Here is a 27,710-nt window from a genome sequence, read left to right on the forward strand (position 1 = left end):
AGAGGGAGGGATGGCCTGAGAGAAGGGGGTGTGGAAGGAAAAGGGGTTATTACAATTTAACGGGGATCAGGAGCAAAAAATAACAAGCTGGGGCGATGAGGGAGATGAATTTAGGAGCTTTCTGTGATCTTTATCCATTTAGGAGTTTTCTGTGATCTTTATCTATTCATCCATTTAGGAAAGGTGAAGTGCCATTATGGTCCAGCTTCATAGGCTTCTCACACGGCAGAACAGGGTTAGCCTATGGAACTGTATGACAAAAGGCTCCAATTGTCATTCATGAATACAGACATCCTGGTGAAGACACAAGAGGATCAAGGCATCCAACTCTAAAGGCAGCTCCTGGGCAAGTCATCTTATCCTTGATTTTGGATATCCAGAAAAAGTGCAGAGAGGTTTCTACCCTGGGCAACTTAAGCAGACACTCCACGGCTGCAGGAGGCGGTACTTGCTGCAAATGCGATCAGAGGCCACAGGGTGGTGTTGGTTCAGCTCTCCAAAGTGCTGATTCATTTTTCTGAGGAGCTTAGCCTGGGCTGCCATAAGCACAGCCAGCTTGGTGGGGACCATATTAGTCTGGAGAAAAGTTGATGAAGAAGTGTTAGAAGTGGAATATACCTCTATGCTGACATACAGAGCTCCAATGTGATCAGTATCAATGCAATCAACGTCAATGTGGTTGGTGCCAATATGGATGGTGGCGACCTCAGTGCCAATGAGATGTACATTGCAAAGCAACTTGGTGCCAAGGAACCTAAAGACGATGGCACCGAGATCTTCTGCACCATGATGACTTGTGTTTTGAATTATGCTTAAGCCCCAATTGGGGGGGGGGGGGGATTATTTTCTTGCTCTAATGGGAATGAAATAAAGAGGAGAATTCTTTACTCCAGTGTTTGAGTGATTCAGACCATTTCCTTTTAGGAGACCCTGGTCTACCCATTGAGAGGGCTATTTTTCCCTCAGGGGAAGATGCCTCAGAAATGAATTTAAGCTATCTGTACCTGATAACCTGTGGTGACATCTATGTGAAGGCTTCACAACTGGAAGGTCCCAGGCACCTAAGGCAGATCTTGTACAGATCAGTGGTATCCATCTTCTGACCACATTTCTTGCTGAGCTTGAAGGACTACTTTGCCAACATGACTAACAGAAATACTTATTTTTTTATATGAGGAAATATGAAGGAAAAAATAAGCAAAAGGGTAAAAAACTAAAAATTAGGGTAAAACCCCAGAAAAAAACAATTCTGTGAAAAGTCATGGGTTGGTAAGAGAGCTAACATTCTGCTGAATGAGGAGAGACCTGCAGGGCTAGTGCTCGAGAACTCCCACACATGCTCAGAATGACTTTTTTCTGTGCTCTGAGAGCACATGCTGTGCCGGCATTGTCAGATACCACCACCCCACTTGCATGGCTGGATTTAGTCCTGCTTGTTCACAGAGAAATAAAAGATAGTTGGCAGGGGGAGACAGGAAAATATTTTCAGAATCTTCTTTTCTCTTCACCAATATGTTTCTCTCCTTCCCCTCCTTGCATCATGTATCCCCAAGCTGATTCTTTCTATGTGATATCCCTTCAAATGTGTGTCCCTTGTGTGGGTTACACTCTTAAGATGCACTGTGCCATTTTGGGGATCACACATTTCCTGACAGCCATGCACAGAAGCAACAACCTATCACAAGGAACACCTTTTCAAATGGGTGGACATATTTCCATAGTCATTGAACTTCTAAGTGATCATGATCTCACAGATACTTTCCCTTGCAAGGGATGCACTTCTTCCTCCCAGTCATAACCCTGCCCTGTGTCAAACGTCTCCTGCAAATTATGTCCTCACTTATGTCATGCTACTCCTATGAGCAATGACCTGTCTTATGTCATACCACATTCATATTACAGTGCTCCCACTGGCTGCACCCTCCTCATGTCACACCACCCCATGGATATGCCCTTGTGTGTATCATACTCCTCCCATAATCAGTATCCTTTCAAGTGTCAGATCCAGCTCATGGGTCATACCTTTCCATGGGTCAGACTTTTCTTATATGTGGTGATGTGCTGCCAATTTCTTATCAAGGGACTCTTGTCAGCTTTTCTCTATTCAGTGACATGTTCTGTTGCCTTGTTTGTTGCTGCTCACAGATTAGTCTCTTCTGATAGTAGACAGTGGTGGCCCCTGGTCCAATCATGAGATAAAAACTAACAGTAGCTTGTGACCCTATCTCTGGAGGGCAGATAAGCCAAAGTCAAATTATACAGGTGGCTGAACATGGCAGATTCTCCCATCTTGCTGGATGGTTTTTTGGTGACATTTTTATGTATTTAGCATTCAGCCTGTTGCGGGAGCGCTAAGGAGAGGTCCCAATTCCAGAGAGGTTAGTGTGCCCTTGGACCACGGTGCGACTGCAGAGGAGCTCCGAGGAAGCACTGAGACAGGCAAGGCGCGTCTAAGCTCGGGCGGTCAGGCTGAAGACCAGGAGCTCTGACCTCTGTCGAACCTGAACTCATCGGAAAAGACCCAACAACGCAATGCTGGTCTCTGGGGTAGCCGTCTGGCCACTCGATAGCCCTTTCAGACCTGCTACCTGGGAACTGCAGATGCGATAGGACGGACAGAGATCAAGGACAGGTGATGGTACTGGAACAAGATGAAGATACTTGAAGACATGGTCGAGACGAAGGTACTTGGAGACATGGTCGGGCAAGAACACTATTCAAGAAGGCAAGGTTGAGGCAAGGCTAAAGCATGGCTAAGGCAAGGCTAAGACTTTGGATAAAGAGGGAATATGGGTGGCTCACGTAGCAGGTTCCAGCCGGAGTGAGGGCTTCAGTCCGCTGGAGGGATGCTAATGCAGACCCCCAGAACCTGAAACATACGAACAAGGACAGGCAAAGGGAACTAGGTGGACGAGGACTCTTGATGAGTGGATAGACGACAGCAAGACTAAAACTCAGGATGAAGTGGAGTCTGGGTAACACTCCTAACAGGTTCCAGCCGGAGTAGAGGCTTCAGTGACCCGGAGTGGTGGCACCCTGGCAGGTCCATTGACAGCATAATCTGCTGGCAGGTGGTTAGGGCGGACCCGGAACCAAGGGCATCCGAGGACAAGGCTTCCAAAGAGAGGAGCTGGAAGAAATGGACACCTGGAGGCGAACATCTGAAGACAAGACATCAGGATCATATGAAGACTAGGACATCTGGGACATCTGAAGATGAGGACATCTGAAGGCAGGATCATCTGGAACATCTAGAGATGAGGACATCAGAGACATCTAAAGATGAGGACATCAGGAACATCTGAAGGCAAAGAACATCAGGGACATCTGAAGATGAAGATACGGGATCCGTGTGAATTCCCATGAAGAATGGAGTGCCTTGAAGAAGCTAGAGACAAAGAGAGGTCCAGGGGCGGACTGGCTCCTTGCGAAGGTGTTGGAGAACTGACGAAGAGCCCTTTTATAGGGTTGAAGAGGAAACGTTTGGATGACATCACCAAGAGGGGCCACAGGGCTACTCCCACCCTGGCCCTTTAAGAGGTAGAGAGAGAGGCACGGCTGCATGCCTAAGGCAGGACCATGGAGAGCAGCGTCCATGCCGCGAAGAAGGAAGTTGGAGGCGGCACCAGGCCACAAAGCAGGGCCCAGCGTAGGAGGCGGCTTCCCTAGACTCAGGGGTGGATGGTGGCAGTGGCAGCTCAGCCCGCCGAAGAGAGAATGACGACAGCGGACTCTGGGCCATGAAGGTAGGACAACGGCGGCGGCTCTCAAGCCACGTGGAAGCGCGGCAGCGGTGGCACTGCCTGCTGCAGGAGAAGCAACAGCGTCGGCGGCCTCCAGGCTGCATAGAAGCACAGCAGCAGCAGCTCTGACAGCCGCGGAAGACAGGAGGTGGCCTCCAGGCTGGCATCGGGAAGACTGGCAGCGAAGGTGAGAGGTTGCTCGCAGCTAGGCTTGCGAGCAGAATCGTAACACAGCCTGCCAGTGGGTCTTTCATGTGTGGGCACCAGAACTGCCACTTTAGACAGTGAAAATGTTCTCCTTTTCCTTTCTCCTCTTTCTGCTCACAGAACTCACCTCAGACTCTGGCCGGCAGAGTTTGGCTCCAAGTGCAAATCCACCTCCGACCCCCAGGGTTCCAAAAGCTCCTGGAAACAGAAGACAAATACTTGATGCGCTCAGTTTTTCTCCATTACAGCCAACCAAAAGACTAACTATGTTTGTGCATTTCTTTAATGCAGGGTGGGAGATTACTGTGACATCACTGTTACAATAGACATGACGATGACAAGAAACCCTACATTGAAATGAGAAAGGTAGAGCACAGCCCTCCTTCCAAAGCAGCTTCCAATGGGCTTCTGACCAATCCCTTCTATGCTCATCCTTTTTCAATCTCAGTATGGACACAGCCTGCCCTCTGTTCTGAAGAGCACAATTCTGTCTTTTCAGCTGCAGAGGTGCCTTCAGCAAAGACACTTCCCTAAGGTGCAGGGCCTTCCATGAGTATGTGGGTATTGTGACATAATCTGGTGCTGCTATTGGGCAGGTGCAATCAAATCAGACATAAGGGCACCAATGGTACATAAGAACATAACAACAACTGAACAATCACTTTGTACTGGATGTTCAATGCTGAGTCAGACCAATGGCCCATTGAGTCCAGCAACCTTTCTCTAACAGTGGATAATCTGGGTCATACAGACTTACCCAGGAGACCCAAATGGGGAGATATATTCTATGATGCTCACTCTTAGAGGTAGGAGGTAACAAACCTCAAGTCCACCTGGCTAACTTTAATAGATCTGTCCTCCAGAACTAATCCAAGCCTTTTGTAAAGCCAGCTATACTATTAGTCTTGACAATATCCTTCAGCAACAAATTCCACAGCTTGAATGCACGTTGACTGAAAAATACTTTCTTAAATTTGTTTTCACAAACACACACATACACTCACATAGCCCCACAGAGTCTTCATTGTTCAGAAATGTGACAGCTAGCAAGAAAGAAGACCTGACTTTCTATGCATGGAAACCATGCTGCAAAAATCAGATTGAAGAAGTTCAGACGCTAATGCCAAATCAAAATATTTTCCACGTGACCTGGATCCAGCCAACGGAGGGGACCCCTCGGCCGAAGGATGTAAGCAGCGCTCCCCACAAAATCCCCGCCATCAGCCACGATCAAGCTATCCTCTGGCAGGGTATCTTCCACATGCTGAAGGACCTTCAGAGGGTTTAAGTGTTGCTCAGTCTTCTCATCGGACTTCTGTCTGCAGAGAATACTGACTGTAAAACCAGGATACCTCTTATTTCTAGTACTGAAACACAATCATTCCCCTCCTCTCTCATTCCTAGTATTGACTCACCATCATCATTCCCATCTCTCCCAGCACTTCTCCTCTCATTCCCAGAATGGACCCACTACCATCATTCCCAACCCCCAGCACTTCACCTCTCATTCCCAATACTGATCCACCACAATCGTTCATTTCTTCCAGGACTCCTGCTTTTACTCCCAGTACTGTAACAACCCCTCACTTTTAACATACTCTTACAGATTATTGAAAAAATCCCAACCTGCCTGTTCTCCTCTAGCAGAAGATCATTCTACTTTTTAGAAGCAGAAACCTTATAACTGGTTTATTAGGCAAATGCTGGATGTGGGGGAAACAGTGGGACGGGAGACAGGGGGGAGATATGTTGAGTAAGGGAGATGATGATATGGATGAGATGGATATGAAGAGGTTGCTTTAGTAGGCAGTATAGAGTTAAGGAGTGTTTCATCGTTTGAGCAACTAAATGTTGCCTGGCACCATGTCCCTCTTTTTGGACTAGACTACTTCTAGATGATTTGCTGCCGAGGTTCCAATTGGTTGTTAACGTCCCTCTCAAGGAAGGCTCTGTATCTAACATAGAAAAAGTCAGTGGTGATCCCTACTTTGAAACGAGCCACCTTGGACAGGATTAATTGTGCTTGTTACTGACCAATGTCTATTTGCCCCTTCCTTTCTAAAGTAATTGAGAAAGTGGTGTCTTTTCAGTTAACCAGTTATCTAGATAAGGTTAAGGGGCTGGAAAGGTGTCAATCAGGTTTTAGGGAGGGATATGGCACAGAGACAGTTTTAGCAGCAGTGCAAGATAAAATTTTGAGAATCAGGGATAAGGGGGATTCTGTGATTTTGATACTGTTGGATCTATCAAGTGCCTTCAACTTTATGATTCGTGGGTTGCTTTTGGAAAGATGTAAAAGTTAGGACTAGGTGGGACTGTATTCAAGTGGCTAGTGTCCTTTTTTGACGGAACGGTCAACAGTAGTACAAGTGAGGGTTTTTTTCTCTGCTCCTTACAGTTTGGATTATGGGGTGCCTTAGGGATTATCATTATCTCCCTTTTTGTTCAATCTTTTTTTGCCATCCTTAGGGTCGATCATCGAGAAACAGGGATTTACAGGATTTATTTATGCAGATGATGTTCAGCTTCTGTTTCTGGTGGGTAAAAATCTGAGTTGATGAAGAGGGTAAATGACGGGTTGCGTGGGATACTAAGATGTTTTGAATCTCAGAAGTTTTAGTGATTGTGAGAAAGACAGAGTGGATGTATGTGGGGGAGTAGATAGTCCATATGACTCACTGTCTTTGAATATATGGGGTATGACCATTGAAAAAAGTCAAAAACTTAGAAATCTGAGGGTGTTGTTAGATGATACTTTGAATCTGGACCTCCATATTTCTATGGTCTTTTCAGGCTGAAACAGCTGATAAGGTTATATCTGTACTGGATATCTCATTTTTTAGATTGGTTGTTTAGGCACTGATATTCTCTTTATATGGTTACTGTAATATTGAGTTGGTGGGCCTTCCCAAAAAAGGCATATAGTTTACAAATGGTACAGAACATGACAACTCATCTAATTTTTGGCCTACCAAGAAAGGTAAGTGCGACACCTTTACAAAGTTGCCTACATTGGTTGCCTGTTCAAAGGACAGCACAATTTAAGTTAATGACTATGATGTACAAGGAACTACATGGGCTGGGTGCCAGTTATCTACAAGACAGAATTAAGAGTTAAATACCTATTTGTAATTTCTGTTCTTTAACAGCAGCAGATACATGTTCCAACTAGACAGAAGGTCCAGAAGATGGTAAATAGGAAAAGAATGTGCGGGGACTTCAGAATTCGGCGCCTTTGGAGGTGAGAGTTGAAGCAAATTATCTCATTTTCAGGAAGAAGATGAAGGCATGGCTTTTCCCATTGTAATAAGGGTCTCATGGTTTGGTCACTTCTCGGTGGAACAGACCAGGGTGGGTAGAAAATGGTCTTTTTGTTAGATATATAGTGGTGGGGTTTTTGTTTTAATTGGTGTTTTTATTGTTTTATGGTTGTGAATGACTGTTACAAAGATTGTAATTTTTATTGGTGTTTATATTTGTAAACTGCTCTGGCCAGATATGGTATCTGTTGTGTGATATATTGGAAACATAAATAACTGACTATACAATTGTATGAAAATGGAACCACCCATTTAAGAGAAAAATATCAGGAAATTGGTGAACAGATATAAATGCCATCACCTTGCCTCAGTTAACATACGAGAGAAGTGTCTAGTAGAAGCCAGTGCCCAGAACTGAAAAAGTATTCATATTCAAATGTCTGAAACCCTTAGCATTCTCACATACCGATTTGCTTCCTCTTTTTTGATGTCTCCTTCCTTCAGCCCCTGTATCCATGATTGAGGACATGAATAACCTTTTAATCCTTCTGAAAGCTTCAGCAGGAAGGAGCCAGCATCACCTAGAAACAAAGAGAAAGGTTGTGAAACACAGGGCTAATGTATGATCTTTAATCTCATGGAACCAAGAAAAGTGTAAACACAATCATACATCTCCACGTTTCCAAGAGCCCTGCAGCAGAAATGCAGTGAGACAATGGTTGTTACCCCAGAACTAGGGCAAAAAAGCAGAGTTGCTTACCTGTAACTAGCATTCTCCAAGGACAGCAGAATGTAAGTCTTCACACGTTACATAGCTGGATATATTTGAATATTGGAACCATGGCCTCCTCAGTCAATATAATAGCTAAGAACTTGGAGATACCAATGCCAAGGGGCCGCAGGAAGGAACTGAGAGTACTGACCATCCAGCGGTCCTCTAAGAACATCTGTTACAGGTAAGCAACACTGCTTTCTCCAAGGACAAGCAGGATAGAAGTACTCATACATGGGAAATGCCTAGCTAAGTAGGGCCCTAAACAAAAAAATGGGAAACCCAAAATCAGAAACAGTGCAAATGGGCAAAGACCATTTTATTATTTTCTGTTTTTATTTTCTTAGATATAGGGGCAGCCTGAAATCATAGTAACAGACCCTGGGGAGATGAAGTTGGGTTCTCCACCTCAAGATAAACTAGCCAAACCTGTCACATCAGATGTCCAAATCCAAGTGATAGTGCTTGTGAATGGGTAGAGAGAACTCCACATTGCAGCCTTCCAGATCTCCTCCATGAAGTTTGATCTTAGGTGGGCCTGCCTGGGCATAACAGGAGATGTAATCTGCTGGCCAATTAGAAAGGATGTGCATGGCAACAGCAATTCTAGATTTGTTGGCATAAAAAGAAACAATAAGCTGAGTGGACTTTTTAAGGGCTTCAGTCATTCCAGGTAGAAGGCCAAGGCTCTCTTTCAATCCAAACTGTATAATGCTTGTTCACCTTTGTGGACATGAGACTTGGGAAAAAAATATTGGAAGGATGATGGCCTGATTAAGGTGGATGTTTAACACTATCTTAGGTAGGAACTTAGCATGCGTGCGCAGAACCACCCTGTTAAAAAAACTTGGCATAAGACAGATAAGTCATTAGGGCCTGGAGTCATTTAATCTGCAAGCCAAAGCAACCACCACCTAAATATATGGCCTTTCAAGTCAGGTCTTCAGCTTACACAAGTCTATAGGCTCAATAGGAGCATCCATCATCTAGATCAATTTCATACTGAGATCCCATGACACAGTAGGTGGCTTGATGAGAGACTTCATTTAAAGCCTCATGAAACGGACAAAGGTTGTATAAAGATGGGTTTACCTCAGCGCCAACTGCACTGAGGTTAACCCTACCTGAGTTAGTCTTCAGATCAGACTTGGAAATATGTATAAAGTAATCAAGCAGATTTTGTAAGGAGCAGCAAAAAGGATCCAGCGCCTTCCCCTCACATCAGAAGGCAAAACCTCTTCCACTTAAAAGCCATAGGGCATCCTTTAGAAGTCCTTCCTAAAAAGCCATAAGAATATGAGACAAATCCTCTTATAGAGTTAGGGGGCTGTAGGGCTACCCTCTCAAAATCCAGGTTTTGAGGGATAGAGGACTTTACAGGTATGATGTAACAGCCCATGATCTTGAGTGATGAGAGTCAGGAAATTTCCCAACCTGACTGGATTCCTGATGGATATCTCCCAGAGGCATGGAAAGCAAAATCTGTGTTGATCAATGGGGAGCGATAAAGATTATATCTCCCTGGTCTCTTCTAAGTTTCAGCAAGGTTTCTGCAGCTAGAGGAATTGGAGAATAAGAATACAGAAGACCTTGTTTTTAATTCAGGGAGAATGCACCCAAGGCTAGTTTGCCTTGTGTCCCTCTTGGAGCAGAGATTTGGGACTTTTCCTTGGCAGATGTGTTCCACTCATGGAATATCTGTTCAGGGACTATTAGTGAGGTTCCAGGACCAAACTCCATTTGTCTGCAGAACAATCTTCTTGTCTGCCAGATATGTGGCCCTGAGGATCATTCTGTGAGAAATGGCACAGTTCCATATTTGAATGGATTTCATGACGTAGCAGCATGGAGGAGGAAAGGATACCACACTTGAGGTGACCAAGCTGGAGCTATGAGAATAGCTCTTGCCCTATCCTGTAAAATGTTCTAGACCAGGGGTCGGGAACCCATGGCTCGCGAGCCAGATATGGCTCTTTTGAGGGCTGCATCTGGCTCGCAGACAAGTGTCGCCATACTTTGCGGTTCCCCGCTGACCCAGCTGCTCCCCGGTCCTCCGCCGCCCGGGCTTAAAATGCTGTCAGCCCGGGCGGAACACGGCAGGACAGCTGGAGTCAGCGGCACCGGCGTGCTCTCTTCTCCCCCCCACCCCCGCGGCCCGGAAGAGGAAGTGGAGAGCATCGGGTGCCTGCGTGGGAAGAAGAGACCACACTAGCGTGGTCTCTTCTTCCGCGCAGGCACCCGATGCTCACCACTTCCTCTTCCGGGCCGCGGGGGGGAGGAGAAGAGAGCACGCCGACTGGAGTCATCCGGGTGCCTGCGCGGGAGTCATCGGGTGTCAGCCGGGTGCCAGCGCTGGAGTCATCGGGTGCCTGCGCGGGTCTTCCCGCGCAGGCACCCGATGCTCTCCACTTCCTCTTCCGGGCCGCGGGAAGAAGAGAGCACGCCGGTGCTCTCTTCTTCCCGCGGCCCGGAAGAGGAAGTGGAGAGCATCGGGTGCCTGCGTGGGAAGACCCGCGCAGGCACGCTAGTGTCCGACGGGAAGAAGACTGCAGCGCGGCTCGGAGGAAAATGAAAATCTTCAACCGCGGCCGATGGGACTCCGCTTTCGCCTCCGCGAGGGCTGAAAATGAAGGAGGTTAGCGTTGGGAGGTGGCTGCTGCTGCCGCGAGTTCCCGGGGGGGGGGGGGGAAGGGGGAGAGAGAGAGTGAATGAATGAGCGAGCAAGCATGTGTGTTTGAGATCCTGTGTGTGTGAGTGAGATATTGCATGTATGTGAATGATTGAGAGCCTGTATATGTGAAAGAGAGTATGTCTGTGATTGAGATCCTGCCTGTGAGAGAGAGAGCATGAATGTAAGTTTACCATTGGGAACCTGTATGTGTAAGTTTGTAATTGAAAACCTGTTTGTTTGAAAGAGTATGTGTGTATGATTGAGATCCTTTGTGTGTGAGAGAGATCATGTGTATGTATGATTAAGAGCCTGTGTGTATAAGTAAGAGAGAGATCATGTGTGTCTGTGTCTGATTGACAGCTGGTTTAGGTGATGGAGCATGTGAGTATGTGATTGAGAGCCTGTGTTTAAATGAGAGAGAGAGACCATGTGTGTCTGTGTGATTGAGAGCTGATTTAGGTGAGGGAGCATGTGAGTATGTGATTGAGAGCCTGTGTTTAAATGAGAGAGAGAGACCATGTGTGTCTGTGTGATTGAGAGCTGATTTAGGTGAGGGAGCATGTGAGTATGTGATTGAGAGCCTGTGTGTAAATGAGAGAAAGAGAGGACATGTTTGTAAGCATGTGAATAAGAGTCTGTGTGTGAGAGAAAAAGACAGCATGTATTTATGTGATTGAAAGCCTGTGTGTGTGTAAGCGTGAAAAGATAGACAGCATGTGTGTAAATGTGTAATTAAGAGCCTATATAAGTGAGAGAGAAAAAACATTTGTATATGTGAGTGACTGAGAGCATGTGTGTATAGGTGTGTCATTGAGAGCCAGTGTGAGAGAGAGCGCTGGTATGTGACTGAGAGAGGAGAAAGTTCCAAGCAAACCACCCCACCTCCTGCTAATTCAGAACAATCTCAGGACACCTGGATATCAAACGTTCCCAGGTATGCAGAGCAAAAAAATTTTGTATCCTTATTATTTTTCATTACTGGATCTTTGTGTCTGCTATTTTGAAATATTTTGTTGGTATCTGGAAATGTTTTATATGAGTTTTTAATTATTGGATATTCCACTCATCAGCTGTTTCGAAATATGTTCTTTTTGTTAGTACAGTTTTACTGCTGATGATTTTATATTTCTTGATTTGTTTTATAAGGATGTGTGATGTTTCTTTTTTCCTTTGTTACACTGCATACAGAGACTCTGGCTTGTTGCAGTTTCCAATTCAGTTTTTGTCTGCATGCTTCTTGTTATGCGTTTTGGTCTCTTTATTCTATGTTAGGTGAGGGACAGCACGTGATTCAGGTGAGGTTTTCTGCTGGCGTGTAGTTTCTGTGTAGGACTCTATAGCAGCCTGACTTGGTCCGTTTTCCTAATAGGAGATGTATTGGTGTCTTAAGGCCTGGTGTAATATTTTCAGAGACTTATTGTACTTTAAAAGTGTGATCTTACATAAAATGCACACATTTACTTGTATTTAGTTTTAAACATATTGTATGGCTCTCATGGAATTACATTTTAAAATATGTGGCGTTTATGGCTCTCTCAGCCAAAAAGGTTCCTGACCCCTGTTCTAGACGGTCTTGATGATGAGGAATTGGAGGGTATGCTTAGAGTTTAGTGCAAAAGCATCCATAACTGCTCGGTCTCATGAAACAAAACAGACTGACTTTCAAGTTGTCCTCTGATGGGAACAGATCATTGACAGGGTTCCCCAACAAAGAAACAATTGCCTGTAACCTTTAGATCTAGGCACCACTCATAAGGTTGCAATACTCTGCTGAGCCAGTCTGTTAGAGTATTTTGAACACCCATAGATCACCTGGAGGTAAGAACCATGATGAGAGGCCCATGACCAGATCCACAGAGGGGGTGTAAGAGTCTGAGCCTCCTTACTCGTTTATATAAAATGTGTGTAAGGAACAGCGAGTCTTGAATTTGTGACTCCCAGAGTTTGGGGCATGGACTTTCAGGGCTAGCCACAAGACTGGCTGATTCTTGGAATATCACAGCAGCAACCATGTAGTTGTGTTGGTGAGAGCTGTCACACCCCTGAAAGCCCCCAATTGAACCAAGGTGTCCTCCTAGATTGAGGGCTCTATATAAAAAGCCCTCACCTGACACACCTTTGCTAGTCCAACAGTATCCTAATGTCTTTGCTTGTGGAAACACTACTCAGTTGACCCAGACTCCTGATCCATACCAGACTCCTGACACAAGACAGATTCCCAACCATGCTAAAACCTCTTAAAGCCTAGCCATCCCAGGCAACTTGGGTACTTTCTTCACTCGTCAAGGCAAAGCTGTGGCCTGCACCTTTGAGCGCAACCTGTAGGGAATGGCCACAAAATCGGATGAAGACCCCTTGACAACTTCTGGACATAGTTCAGGGTATACAAGCTCACCTCCAGACCTTGCAGCAACAGGTGTCCATGCTTCAGGAAGTTACCTGTGGGACAGATAGTGGAACCTTCCCCCCCCCCCCCCAGAAGCCTGAAAAGTGTAACAGGACTTGTGATGAGCTGCAGGGATTTGTTCATCAAAGTCAACATCTACACCCTTATACATAGCACTCTGATGCCCTCAAGGTAAGGTTCATAGTAAGCCTCTTATCCTGGGTAACAACCCCTGCTGAATCACAATGACCTAGTCCAATATCAGATTGATTCCCTTATAACTGATCTGTTCTTGGTGTTTGGCAAGCACGATAGAGAACAAATAGCAGAAAACTAGAGGTTGAGATTCCAGCAAGGGTACTAATTCAATGGCTGAATATGCCTCCATATTCAGCCACTGGCTGCCGACATGGACTGAAATGAGACCACCCTTTCATATTTTCATTGGGATTGACCCCATACATTAAGGATGAATTGGTTGTGCAGATTTTCCAGCCAGCCTAGAAGCTATGCTCATCTTGAGAACTGACAGGTGTTATCCGTTGTATAAAGAGAAGGAGAGATGCTACCAAGAAGGGTTGTACTTATACTGTGGCCTTCTGGGCCACTTCTGGGAAAATTGTCACAGATGATTCTGGACCAGGAACTGCTTCTGACGGGGAAAACAAGAGAACCCCAGCAGATGAAGGACATCAAGGTACCCCTTAAACTGTGAATGATCATCAAGGAATGTCGATCCACCCTCTTTACAACTGTGGTGAGGCTTTCCTGGGGAGACCAGAAGTCTTCTGCTCCTACTATGATTGATTTTGAAACCTCATTCTGCTTTATGGATTTTGCCTTTGTTCAAAAGCACCAGGCCCCCACCTGCAAGAAGGGGGAAAGGACTGTAGGGAGGAAATGGGTGAGGTGGACCAAATTAAAAGGAGCTATTACAATGACAACAAATTTATATGTTTGCAAAATAAGCAAAAGTAAAAGGATAAAGAAACCTATCTGGTTCTCAAAGGAGGTGGCTGAAAAATTAAAGGCAAAAAGAACAGAATTTGAGAAATATAAAGGATCCTAAGCTGAGAAAAATATCTAGTGAAGCTAAAGGAGATGAAAAAAGAAATCAGGAAAGCAAAAGATCAGATGGAAGAAAGGATCGCCAAAGAGGTAAAACAAGGTGACAAAACATTTTTGAAATACATAAGAGAAAGGAGGAAGGCCGAAGGTGCAGGGCTGGTGCATTCCAATAGGTGAACTAGGTGGTAGCCTAGGGCGTCAGCCATTAAGGGGTTGCAAAGAGGAGGCAAGTGGGGCTGCGAACGGCACCCATCTCCCTCACGGCCAAGAGGAGTAGAGACTCGGTGGGCCGCAAGCAGCACTCAGCCTGCTCATGGCCAAGAAATGCAGAGTATTGGTGGGCCACGAACAGCACCTCTCCAATTAAATCAGCGAGACTCAGCCACGTAAGAGATAGTGTCATATCTACTGCGGGAACTAAAGTCTGGAACTCCCTACCAACGCACTTGGGACTGTCAGCAGAAAAAAAGCAATTTAAATCTGAACTGAAAACTTGGTTATTCAAGTCTGCTTTTGCAGAGCATGAAACAACTTTACAGAGTACGAATCTTTAGATATAAGCTGCAAAACACCAGAATATATTATGTGCTTAACCTCTATGAATTCTGTTTTTATTCTTATTTTATGTTTATAGTAATTAAGTTTATTGCCCGATTACTGCTATTCATATTCATGCAATTTGATATTTTGTTTTAGATTTATTTTTATTTGATTTTATCTTTTACTCTAACAGCTAATTTATTTAATTTTTCTCTTTTATGTAGTTTTTAGTTGTTACTATCTTAACAAAACAATGTATTTCTTTTGTTTTTAACTTGTAAACCATTGTGAAGGCATGTCTGATGTAATGGTATAGAAATGCTAATAAACTAAACTAAACTTGTGAGTGTGTGTGTGTGTGAGTGAGATGGATTGTGTATTTACGAGAGAGCAATGGTGTTAGAGAGCGAGCCTGTGCAAGGGTGCATGTGTGAATGAGACAAGGAACCTAAGTGTGTGTAAGAGAGGGGAGGCCTGTCTGAGTGAATGAAGTTGGGGCCGGAGCTGGGGCCTGGACCGGGAGAAGCGGGGCACAAGGCAGAAGGTTCGCCTAGAGCACTTAATACCCTTGCACTGGCCCTGCTGAGGTGGTAAAGTAATACAGCATGGTGACAAACAGCAATGTGTGGACAATGACAAAGAAATATTAGAAATATTAAACAAATTCAGTTCGGTGTTCACTAAAGAAGACCCTGGAGAAGGACCACTGCTGGTTGACAAGACCATGGATGGGAGTCAAGTAGATGCAACTCCATTTACAGAAGAGAATATCTGGGAGGAGCTAGGAAAACTGAAAGTGGACAAGGTCATGAGGCCAAATGAGGTGGATCCAAGGATACTAAAGGAACTTAAAGAGGTACTGGCAGGTTCGCTGAAAGGTCTGTTCAATAGATCCCTGGAAATGGCAGTGGTGCTGTAGAATTGGAAAAGAGTGGTTGCAGTCTCGCTTCACAAGAGTGGTAGCAGAAAGGAGGCTGGAAACTATAGGCCAGTCAGACTCACCTTGGTGATTAGAAAATTAATGGAGACTCTTCTGAAGAAAAGGATAGTGAACTATATACAATCTGGTGTCTTGCTGGACCTGAGGCAGCATGGATTCACTAAGGGAAGGTTCGGGTCAGACAAATCTGATTGACTTTTTTGACTGGGTGACAAGAGAACTGGATCAAGGAAGAGCACTCAATATGATTTACTTGGATTTCAGCAAAGTTTTTGATACGGTCCTGCATAGGAGGCTTGTGAATAAAATGAGAAGCTTAGGATTGGGCGCTAAGATGGTGGAGTGGATTTCAAACTGGTTGACTGACCGAAGACAGCGAGTAATGGTAAATGGATCTTACTCTGAGGAGAGAACAGGGTTGAGTGGAGTGTCTCAAGGATCAGTTTTAGAACAAATTTTGTTCAATATCTTTGTGAGCAACATTGTAGAAGGGATAGAAGGTAAAGGTTGTCATTTTGCAGATGATACTAAGATCTGCAACAGAGTGGACATGCCTGTTGAAATAAAGAGAATGAAAAGTGATTTAAGAAAGCTTGAAGAGTGGTCTAAGGTTTGGAAGCTGGGATTCAATGCCAAGAAGTGTAAAGTCATGCATCTGGGATGCAGTAATCCAAAAGAGCTTTATTCAATGGAGGGGTGAAAGACTGATGTGTATGGACCAAGAGAGGGACACCTTGGGATAAAAATGACTGGTGATCTGAAGGCAGAAAAGCAATGTGATCAGGCAATAGCTAAAGCCAGAAGGATGCTGGGCTACACAGAGAGAGGGATAATGAGTAAGAAAAAGAATGTGATAATGCCCTTGCCAAGTCTTTGGTGAGGCCTCACCTGGGGAGCACTGTGTTCAGTTCTGGAGAATGTATCTTACAAGAATGTATCTCAAAAGAATAGAAGCAGTCCAGAGAAAGGTGACAAAAATGGTGTGATGACAGTGTCGAAAGATTTATGAGGAGAGACTAAAGGAACTAAATATGTATACCCAAGAGGAGAGGAAGTGCAGGGGAGACATGATACAGACCTTCAAATACCTGAAAAGTATTAATGATGAGCAAACTTCAAACCTTTTCTGTTGGAAAGGCAACAATAGAACTAGGGGTCACAAAATGGGTGGTGAGGGGGACGGCTCAGAACCAACATCAGGAAATATTTCTTCACAGAAAGGGTAATAGATGCCTGGAATACCCTCCTAGAGGAGGTGGTAAGGACGAAATTGGTAAATGACTTTAAAAGGGCATGGGATAGAAACTGTGGATCACTAAATACCAGATGTTGGAAATGAAAGAAGGGGAGTATGGGGAGTTAACCTATACAGAGTTGCAGTTACTACACTTAACAGAAAGCAGAAACTTGGCCATGGTGCCCTCTGATGACATCATGGCTTCCTCTGAACATAAGGCTCCTCAGGGGGAGCATCAAATGCTTCAGCATTGATCTCCTGCTTACAGTACATTTTGCTACTTCTTGTGTTCCTGGATACTGCCTTCCAGCCTTGCCTTGTCCAGCCTTGCCTTCCACTCTTGCTTTTCACCCTTGCCTCATCCAGCCTTGTCTTCTCTCCCTTACTTGTTTCATCTAGTGACTTCGTCCACCTTTGGCTTGCCTCTCCAGATCTTGACCTTTGCTTGGACCTGATCAAGTTTGCCTGCCACCTGAATCTGACTCCTTGCCTGACCCTGACTATTCTTGTTAGCAGCCTGCCCTGACTTTGGCTCATCTCTGACTCTGTTAGCCTGCATCCTGCCCTGAACCTGACGTGTATCTGGACTCCGGCTATCACCACCACCCTGGGGACCTGCCTAAGTCCTGCTGACTGCCAGAACCTCAAGTACTCAACCTGCAGGGAAGGTAGCTGGTACCATTGACCATGCAAACAGGGATCTTGCATGAAGAACAAATCAGCCTCTACGTGTTGCCCAAAGAAATCACTGCAATTATCCTGGGCCTGATATGGTTCATGCTACATCAGCCCCACATTGTCTGGACCACTTGGCAAATTGCCTGATGGGGACCTAGTTGTCATGAGCAATGCCTCACCAAAGTCTTCCTTATGGTACACCTGTGGCAAGGGCAGTTATGTCAGAACTTCCAGGCCTGCCACCACAGTACACCAAATTTGCTGATGTTTTCAGTAAACAACAGGTGGAAGTCCTTCTGCCACATCATTGTGCCGTAGACTTGATTCCCGGAAAAGTTCCACCCAGAGTCAGAGTATACCTACTTTCTGCTCCAGAAAGAGGTTATGTCTAAATACATTAAGGAAAATTTAGAATGAGGTTTCAATCATTCCTCTTCCTCACCTAAAGGCACTGGATTCTTTTTCGTTGGGAAGAAGGATGGGTTGTTGTGTCCCTGCATTGATTACCATGGCCTTAACTCTATTACTAAGAAGAATCAATATTCCCTTCTTTTGATCTTCGAACTCTTTGACCACCTTTGGGGCACTCAAGTATGTACCAAGCTGGACTGTTCGGGGGCATACAACCTGATCAGAATCCAGGAGGGTGACGAAGACTGCATTTAACACCCATGACAGGCACTATCAGTACCTAGTGATGCCCATTGGGTTGTGCAGCACTCCTGCAGTCTTCCAATTTATGGTAAATGAGATCTTCTGGGACCTGCTATACTCCCTTGTGGTAGTTTACCTGGATGATATCCTAGTCTTCTCAATGTCCTTGTCTGAGCATCGACATTATGTGAAACAGGTCTTCCAAAGACTCTGTGAACACCATCTATATGCTAAGTTAGAGAAGTGTACCTTTGAACAGGAAGAACTTCTCTTCTTGGGATATAGTCTCACGTCAAGGCCTCTGGATGGACCCAGAAAAATTAAAGTCCACACCCCGGCTAGTAGGCCTCAAGGCACTGCAATGCTTTCTGGAGTTTGCAAATTAGGCAATTTTTCCGTGATTACTCCTCCTTAGCAGCCCCACTCACAGCCCTTACTAAAATGGGCTCGGACATGAAGAATTGGACCTAGAACACTATCCAGGCCTTTAAGCGGTTGAAAGAGGAATTCACCCTTGATACATAGATACACAATTTAGATCTGTCTAAACCATTCATTCTGGAGGTAGATGCATCCAGTCTCGGGGTAGGTGCTATCCTCCTACAGCACAACCATAATGGTACCCTTGAGAACTTTTATTATTTTCAAAGAAATTCTCTCTGGCAGAGAAGAATTATTCCATTGGTGATCGCAAGCTGCTAGTGGTCAACTAGACTTGGAAGAATGGAAACACCTGCTGGAAGGAGCTAAGCACCCAGTAACCATTTATGTGGATCACAAAAACCTTGATCATCTGGCCCAAGCTCAGAGGTTAAATCCTAGGCAAGTTCACTGGTCATTGTTTTTTTTTTTAACCAATTTGACTTCAAGTTGTGGTACTGGTCCCCTGAGAAAATCCTGAGCCAATGCTCTCCCATTCCTTTGACAACGAGGGAATCCTGGAAACTCCACAGCCTATCATTGGTCCAACTAAAATTGTGGTTGCAGTCACATTCACAGTTATGCCTGTGAAGACTGTAGTTCTCTGGTGCCTATGAGAGAAGGTTCTTGAATGGGCTCATGACTCCCACCTGTCTGGTCATCTTGGCATCACTTGGACATTAGAATTAATTGTGCAACACTACTGGTGACCTCAGTTGAAGACCGATGTTAAGCATTACGTAGAGTCCTGCCCAAGGTGTGCCATGAATAAAACTGTGAGAGCATGACCTTGGGGGTTGTTACAGCTGCTGCCAACCCCCAGGGAACCTTGGACACATGTGGCCACTGACTTAGTTACTAACCTTCCCCTTTCTAGCGGCAACATCACCATATGAGTGGTAGTGAAAAGACTCTCGGAATGGCACATTTCATACAACTTCTGGACCTCCCATCCACTCCTGAATGGATGCAACACATCTTCTGACTTCATAGCCTGCAACTTCACATCCTCTTAAACCAAAGGGGGGGGGCTTTCAAGTTTACAACCCAATATTGGAAAGGTCTGTGCAGGAAGTTTGGATTTAAATTGGATTTAACAGTTGTTTATCATCCCCAGAGCAATGGAAAAACTTAATAGACGAATCAAAGCCTCAAAGCCATTCTATGTGCCGATGTGAACCAACAACAGAATAATTGGGCCTCCTTCCATAGGCTGAATTTGCCCATAACAATCATGTGAATACTTCCACAGGGTAATCATCCTTTTACATCTTCTTTGGACGCCAACCTTGTGCACCTAGAGCAGTTCCTATCTTTGACAATTATCCAGTGGATAATCTGATGGGACAGGAGCTCCAGAAATTGTGGCAAAAACCTCACCTTCTTTTGGACCAAGCAGCAAGATGTTTTAAAGAACAAACCGGTAGAAAATGTTGTCCAGTATCTCAGCTTCGCCCAGGAAGTCTAGTCTGGATCAGCATCAAGAACTTAAGACTTTAAATGCCTACCATGAAATTTGCTCACGATTTGTGGGGCTTTTGCCCATCAAGTGAAAACTGGGTCCCACAGCATATAAACTCAGATTGCTGCGTTCCTAGTTCCTGCCATCCAGCTTTGCCTTCCAGCCTTGCATCATCCAGCCTTGCATTTTCTTCCTTAAATTGTCTCATCCAGCATCTTCATCCATTCTTGGCTTGCTTCTCCAGATCGTAACCTTTGTCTGGACCTGATCAAGTTTACTTGCTTCCTGGATCTGACCCCTTGCCTGGCCCTGACTATTCTTGCTAGCAGCCTGCTCCAACCTTGGCACATCTCTGACTCTGTTAGCCTGCTGCCTGCCCTGACACTGATGTGTCTCTGGACTCTATCACCACCGCCCTAGCAACCTGTCTTAAGTTCTGTTGGCCACCATAACCCAAGGGCTCAACCTACAGGGGAGGTGGCTATAAAAGTGACGCTCCAGACTGTCACGCTAAGGGTGCATTTGCTAGCTGCCGGTTTAGGCCTCAGTGCTTCACACTCGAGGCTGCATCAATTACGCTATAGTAGTAAGGGCTCAGATACTCGCTACCCTTCACAATCTTCACTGAAAGCAGTTATTAACCTTAGCAGAAGCTCTGGAATTCATTGTCAGAGAATGTGGTTAAGGCAGTTAGTATAGCTGGATTTAAAAAAGGTTTGGATAAGTTCCTGGAGAATCCATAAAATGCTATTAATCAATAGGGAATAGCCATTGGTTGTGGCTGGCATTATTTATTTAGTTAGGCATTTTAAATACTGTTGTTCCATATAAAGATCACAATGGTTTACAATATCAGCATTCATATTCTTGGTCAACAATCACATACAGTGTGTGTTCACATTCACATTGTAAGTTAAAACCACAATAAATATGTTCTAGTTCATTTTCATGTATATTCTAGGACATCACAGTAGTAAGGATATAATTTAGTTCATATTTTTTACATTTTTAGGTCAATACAACAGCATTAGTAGCATGGGATCTTGTTAATGTTTAGGTACTTGCCAGGTACTTGAGACTTGGATTGGCCACTGTTGGAAAGAAGATACTGGGGTTGCTGGACCCTTGGTCTGACCCAGTATGGCATATCTTATGCTCTTATGCATGGAATTAACCTGCACAGAATGGCAATTACTACCCTTAACAGAAGACATGGGGTAACCTGCACGGAGCAGCAGTTACTACCCCTAAGAGAAGATATGGGGTAACCTGCACAAATTGGTATTTACTACTACCCTTAAGAAAAGGCATGGGGGTAACCTGGATGGAGCAGCAGTTACTATCATGAGCAGCTTGCTGGGCATACTGGATGAACCATTTGGTCTTTATCGCCATCTATACTATGTTAATATGTTAGACCTATGATGACTCCCCTATGGCATCAGGTCCAGTGGTCTCTGGGATGTGGATTCCAGTTTTGACCAAGAATTTACCCAGTTTGACCTTATTCAGGCTCAACACTCCCCTATTATTTTGGGGCTACCCTTGATGGAATGGCATGAGCATCATGTTCTATGAAAACCTGACAATTCATTTTTCCCTCAAGGAAATGACTGTGAAACTGCATGCCTAGTATCAGGCTCCTTGAGGTGGATTCAGAGGACAGTTCCTTGAGAACCAAGGGTATGCTACAGTCTATGAAAAGAAATATTTTGCCTGAGTTTTAACAAGAATATTAAGACGTGTTTGACAAGGTGGCAGCTGATGTCTTTCCCCTGCATAGATCATATGACTGACCAACTGATCTCCATATTGAGGTCCAGGTTTTGTATGGGTAAATCTATTACTTATCTGAGCTGTAACTCCAAACCATGTGGGATTATGTATAATACAACTTGAAAAAGAGTTTTATTAGGCCCTCAACTTCACCAGCAGGAGTTCTCATATGCTTCATGCTGAAAAAGAACCTTTATCCGCTCCTTAAGATCAACAAACTCCTGGAACACCTTTAGTCTGCCCAGATTTTCACTACATTTGATCTCCAGTGGTTCTAAAACCTTATTTGAATTAGTGAAGGTAATGAATAGAAACAACCTTTTGCACCCAGTTTGGCCATTTCAAGTACTTGGTGATATCTTTTAGAATTTCCAATGAGCTTGCAACCTTTCAAAACTTAGTAAACAAAATGTTCGATCAATGTGTGCTCATCTACCTGGATGATATTCTAATTTTTTCAGCTGGCCCAGTCCAGCATGATCATCAAGTTTGTCGAGTATTAGTCTGACGGAACATAGGCTATGTGTCAAACTTGAAAAGTGTGAATTTGACAGACAGACCATAGATTTTTTAAGAGATATGATTCCCCCAAGGGCTTACAGATGAACCCTTGCAAGGTTATCACCATACTGGACTCGCTGGCTTCAAAGAACAGCAAGGAAATACAGCATTTCTTGGAGTTTTCCAATTTTTACTAGCGTTTCATATGAGGGCTTTCGAAAATAGCAGACCATTGACTGAGGTATTGAAAAAGAATATACCCTTCTTGTGGGCTTTGGAACAACTGTCAGCCTTTTGTACCCTGAAAAGGGCTTGCATTTTAGCCTGATTTTGGTGTATTCCAACTCTAAACTACCCTTTATAGTGGAAACCTATGCATCCAGATGGCCCATAGGAATCTTATCCCAAAGGAAGAGGCCCAGAAATCTACTTCTTCCCTGTACTTTCTTCTCTCGGTAGTTAACTGCCACAAAAAAGAATTCTTGCATCTGTAAAGAGTTACTAACAATTTAAACAGTTTTTGAGGGGTGGCAGCATGGTATTGAATCCAAGTGTATACATACCATAAAAATTATTTGGAATATGAACTAGCAAGTTTGCAAGTCAATCTTTTTCTCTGTTTGATTTGGGCCTTGTTATTCTGAGAGGTAGGCCTTATTATTTTGGCCCAGTCCTCAGAATAACAAGGCATATTTTCTATCTTGAAGGGAAGAAAGGGCATCAAAGGAATTGTCAGCAGCTATTCCGATCCTTTGACGAGAAAACTTCAATTTTGACACCTGGCATTTGGATATTGTAGAGCTAATCAGAAAAAAAATATCCAAGGATGAATTTACCCAGACACAATATCAGCAGGTAATGCAGGAATTTAGAGTGAATAAAGCCAGCAAGAAGGGTGTCTCTATACAGGGCAAAACCTGTATGTACCTCAAGCATCATGTGCCAAAATATTCTTCTGGTACTTCACCCAGGACTCTGTAAAACCAAGACGCTGCTCAGTTGAAACTATGGATTGTCCACTTAGGCCAGAGCACTGTAGAAGTATGTATTATCATGTGAGATTTGCACTTACAATAAGGTGCTTCACCATAGCCCCCATTATTTGTTGAATTCCTTGTCGGTATCTGGGAGACTCTGGCAATGGATTTCTCTGGACTTTAACAATTTAGTTTTATTTAAAATATTTATAAGCCACACTATCCCATCATCTGGGCAGCTTCCATAAATACATTCATAAAATATACCAAAACTAAAATCAGCAAACTAAAATATTAACATTGTTCACAACAAGAAATAAAATAAAACAATTACTTACATTGTACATCACTAAAAAACATCACTACATTTACCAGTGTCTCAAGAGAAGTCCACAATCCAAGTAGTTGTGGACTCTTTTTTTCAAAAATAGCCCATCTAGAGGTCATCACCAGTCTTTCTTCCTCCTGGGAGACCATGGAACTTGTGATTGAAGAAGTAGTTTGATTGCATGCGGTGCCCTCCCACATGGTCTCAAATTGAGGGTTACAATTTATGGGAAAGTTATGGAAGGAGGTCACCAGATTCTTAGGTATTCAACATCATTTGCCATCAGCCTATCACTTGCAGCATAATGGGCAAGAGTACCGTACCAAACCAAACCATGGAATAATACCTGTGTTTTTGCAGCTATAGGAAATAAACTGAATACAATGTCTTCCTATGGCAGAGTTTGCATAGAATAGATCAGAGAATTCCTCTGTTAAGACCTCACCATTCTTTGTTAACCAATGGTTTTTTTTCTACATTTTCATTCAGGATAGGCCTGCCAGACCCCAGTTCCTGCAGAAACCGACTAGATGATCTGTATATCAGAGATCATAAAGAACTAGAAAAGGTAAAAGAATCCCAAAAGAAGTTCACCAAATGACATTGGAAACTGATCCTGCAGTTTGTGGTTGGAGATAAAGTTTGGGTTGCAACTCATAATATAAAAGCAGGAGACCTGCTGCAAAGTTGGACTAAAGGTATATGGGACCATTCACCATCCCACAGCAGATTAACCCCCTGTAGCATTCAAAGTTCAATTACTTGCTAACTTGAGCATTCACTAGAGTTTCACATCACCGTCCTGAAACCCTATAAGCTGAATCCATTTCCAAGACATCATGGCCCTCCTCTGAAATCAGTTACAGTACAGGGCTCTCAAGAGTTTGTCATCCACCAAATCTTATGTGCAAGGTATATTCCAGGATGTCTGTATTACTTAACAGACATCACTTGGTGCAGCATACGTCCTAAGGCCAGAGCTTCCAGGTTTAAGCACCACTGCAGAGATGCCCATATTTTGGGAGCCACAACTATCTAATGAGACAAAAGTTGGAATAACTGATACCTTTGATCCTGGAGTGCCCACTGAAGGCTCTGAATGTGATGGTGAGTTAGAAGAACCACATGGACTACAGCAGCTATGTGGCCCAGAAGGATAAGAACCAACCTTTCTGATGTTGGCCCAGAAGGATAAGAACCAACCTTTCTGATGTTGGTCCTGATACAGAAGGGACTTTGCAAGGCTCATCAAAGTCCGAACCCTCTCAACTGGCAAGAAGGCTTTCTCCTGGAGTGAGTCTAACCAGGTCCCTATGAACTGGATCCTATGTGAAGGGCTTGGGCAAATTATTGATGACTCCCAAAGACTGAAACAGCTGGACAGTGTGCCGAGGGACTGCAGGACACCAATTATCCAGGTATGGGAATACACAGACTCCCTGCTTCCACAGTTACTCCGCTATAACTGCGAGGAACTTCATGAACACATCAGGATGAATGGGAGCACCTTGCACTGATAGTGCAGGCCTTTCACTACAAATCTTAGGAATCTCTAATAGAGGGAGTGAATAGGGATGTCCAGAAAGCACAGCCAGACTTTCAGTTGAATGAATGGCAGAACTGTCTGAAGCAAATTAGTTTGAAACTCTCCCACACCAGCATCTTGGTAACTGGCAACAAATGATCGATTCAGAGAACATTCTAAACTGAATTAAAGTAGAACCTTCTCTTCTCTCAAGGACAAGGATATTCCTGCACAGAAATAAAAGTGTAACAATAAAAACTAAAAAAATATATTTAAGGTGATACCTTTTTATTGGACTACCTTAATCTATTTCTTGACTAGCTTTCAAGAGCTAATACTCTCTTCTTCAGGTCAGAATTCAAGTGAACAAAAGATGACATTACTAGGGAATGCAGAGTTGTGTGGCTGCCATAAGTGAAGGGGAAGGGAGTTTGATGGGTGATCAGTAGGTGAAAAGCAATATAATTCCATGGCATATAATGTGATAGAAAACCTCAGTCTCTGTTGAGTTCTTTTTTTGTCCGATCCAAAGAGTCTGATCATTTTGATTTCAAAAGTCCTGCGTTACTTTACATTTTCCTTTGATTATCTTGATCATAAGTCATTGATGCAGTAGCCTGGTTCCCAAAAGTGCTCCCCCAATGTAGCTGTCCATAGTCTTTCCTGTGGTGTTTGATTTTATGTCTGTGTGAATTGATTCTTGCTTTTAATGTTTTGGCCTGTATCACCAATGTATGTAGAATGCATCTTCACATTTTCTACACTGAATAATATAAACTATATTAGAGGCAGAACATGAATAGATCCCCTTATGTTGAATGCTTTTTCCCCTGTGGATGATTATGGGGTCCTGTGATGTGTGTTAGCATAGTATGTGCCATTTTCTTCTTTTGGAATTTCTGTTAGAAGTTTGCTTTTACTAACTTTTGCTTCAGATTAGGTGGTTAGTGACAGTGACTACAAATACTTTAGAACAGCATCATAGCTAAAAGCTTAGGGGTAGATTTTTAAAAACTGCGCGATCTCGTACTTTTGTTTGCGCAGCAGGCGCAAACAAAAGTACGCTGGATTTTATAAGATTACGTGCATAGCCGCGCGTATCTTCTAAAATCCTGGATTGGCGCGCGCAAGGCTGCCGATTTTGGGCAGCCGGTGCGCGCCGAGCCGCGCAGCCTGCCTCCATTCCCTCCGAGGCCGCTCCGAAATCGGAGCGGCCTCAGAGGGAACTCTCTTTCGCCCTCCCCTCACCTTCCCCTCCCTTCCTCTACCTAACCCACCCCCCCGGCCCTATCTAAACCCCCCCCTACCTTTATCCATGGATTTACGCCTCCCGGAGGGAGACGTAAATCCACGCGCGCCAGCGGGCTGCTGGCGCGCCGAGACCCGACCCGGGGGCGGTTCCGGAGGGCGCGGCCACGCCCCCGGGCCGGCGCCACACCCCAGGCCCGCCCCCCAAACGCCGTGCCACGCCCCCAAACGCGGTGTCACTCGGCGACGCCCCGACACGCCCCTTTTCAGAAACCCCGGGACTTACGCGAGTCCCGGGGTTCTGTGCGCACTGGCGGCCTATGGAAAATAGGCGCGCCGGCGCGCAAGGCCCTGCTCGCGTAAATCTGGGTGGATTTACGCGAGCAGGGCTTTTAAAATCCGCCCGACACTGCATACCAGCTCTTAGGAATTTAAAGTGATCCAGACAATACTAGGATACACTGACGAAGCTTTGTTCAGTTTCACATTCTTCTAGATTTTCCGGTTTTACAACAAATAATATCCTTATGCTTGAGAAGATTCTAATTTATAAAATTCCCCCAAAGCAGGCATTAGTTGCCAGAGGACGAACATAGTCATGTCGATACTTATTATTTAATACAATTTTTAATATGTTTTTGGGGAACCTGTTCACATTTTTGCCTTTCTATATATATCTTTGTTGTGATATCTCGATCGAATGTCGGTATATAAAATAAATAAATAAATAAATAAATAAATTAGAGTAGCATTGATATATTATAGTTTTCCATTTTTTAAATTATATACATTGTTATTTTTCTGGTTTATGAATTAAGTTTAGCAGAAGTGTCTTTCTTTAACTGTGGGTACATTGTGATTTTCTTTAACTGTGGGTACAACCTGTGATTTTTGCATTCATTTTCTAAGTTAAATATTCAGATGTCTATTTTCATTTTATGTAATTATTATGTATGCTTTACTATAACCTGCCAAGTACATTGAATTGAGTGGGACAAAAATAAATTTAAAATAAATACACATACTTTCCTTTTTATGAAGGTAGAATTTTTCCCGGGAAGCCTGTGGATAGATCTGAAATATAATCAACATTTAAACCTTTCTTCCCCAAACCTAAACACACCCCCAGGAATACCTCCTCTCAATGCAGATAAAGGTCCATGTGTGACTTTTAGCCTCATTGAGTGTGGTTAGCTTTCAGATAGCCAATTAATGTGGGTAAAATGCTTTTAACCCACAGAAATCACTTTGAAAATTGCCTTCAGAACTACATACTGTCGCCCTAAAGTATATATAACCACTGAAACTTAGTCTTAT

The 27,710-nt window shown here is 44.0% G+C and overlaps 1 protein-coding gene across 2 annotated transcripts in view; it reads right to left on the minus strand.

The window, feature by feature from the left end:
* Nucleotides 1-27,710, minus strand: part of ILVBL (ilvB acetolactate synthase like) — a 233,149-nt gene that overhangs the window by 52,051 nt on the left and 153,388 nt on the right. For both annotated transcript variants that reach the window (XM_029580271.1, XM_029580272.1), the window contains exons 11-13: nucleotides 7,677-7,791; nucleotides 5,100-5,269; nucleotides 4,078-4,148 (exon numbers count right to left, since the gene is read on the minus strand). In XM_029580271.1, coding sequence (XP_029436131.1) covers nucleotides 4,078-4,148; nucleotides 5,100-5,269; nucleotides 7,677-7,791 — 356 coding nt within the window. The remainder of the gene's footprint in view (nucleotides 1-4,077; nucleotides 4,149-5,099; nucleotides 5,270-7,676; nucleotides 7,792-27,710) is intronic.

This window comes from Rhinatrema bivittatum, chromosome 16 (genome assembly GCF_901001135.1).
Source record: "Rhinatrema bivittatum chromosome 16, aRhiBiv1.1, whole genome shotgun sequence".
Taxonomy (NCBI): Eukaryota; Metazoa; Chordata; class Amphibia; order Gymnophiona; family Rhinatrematidae; genus Rhinatrema; species Rhinatrema bivittatum.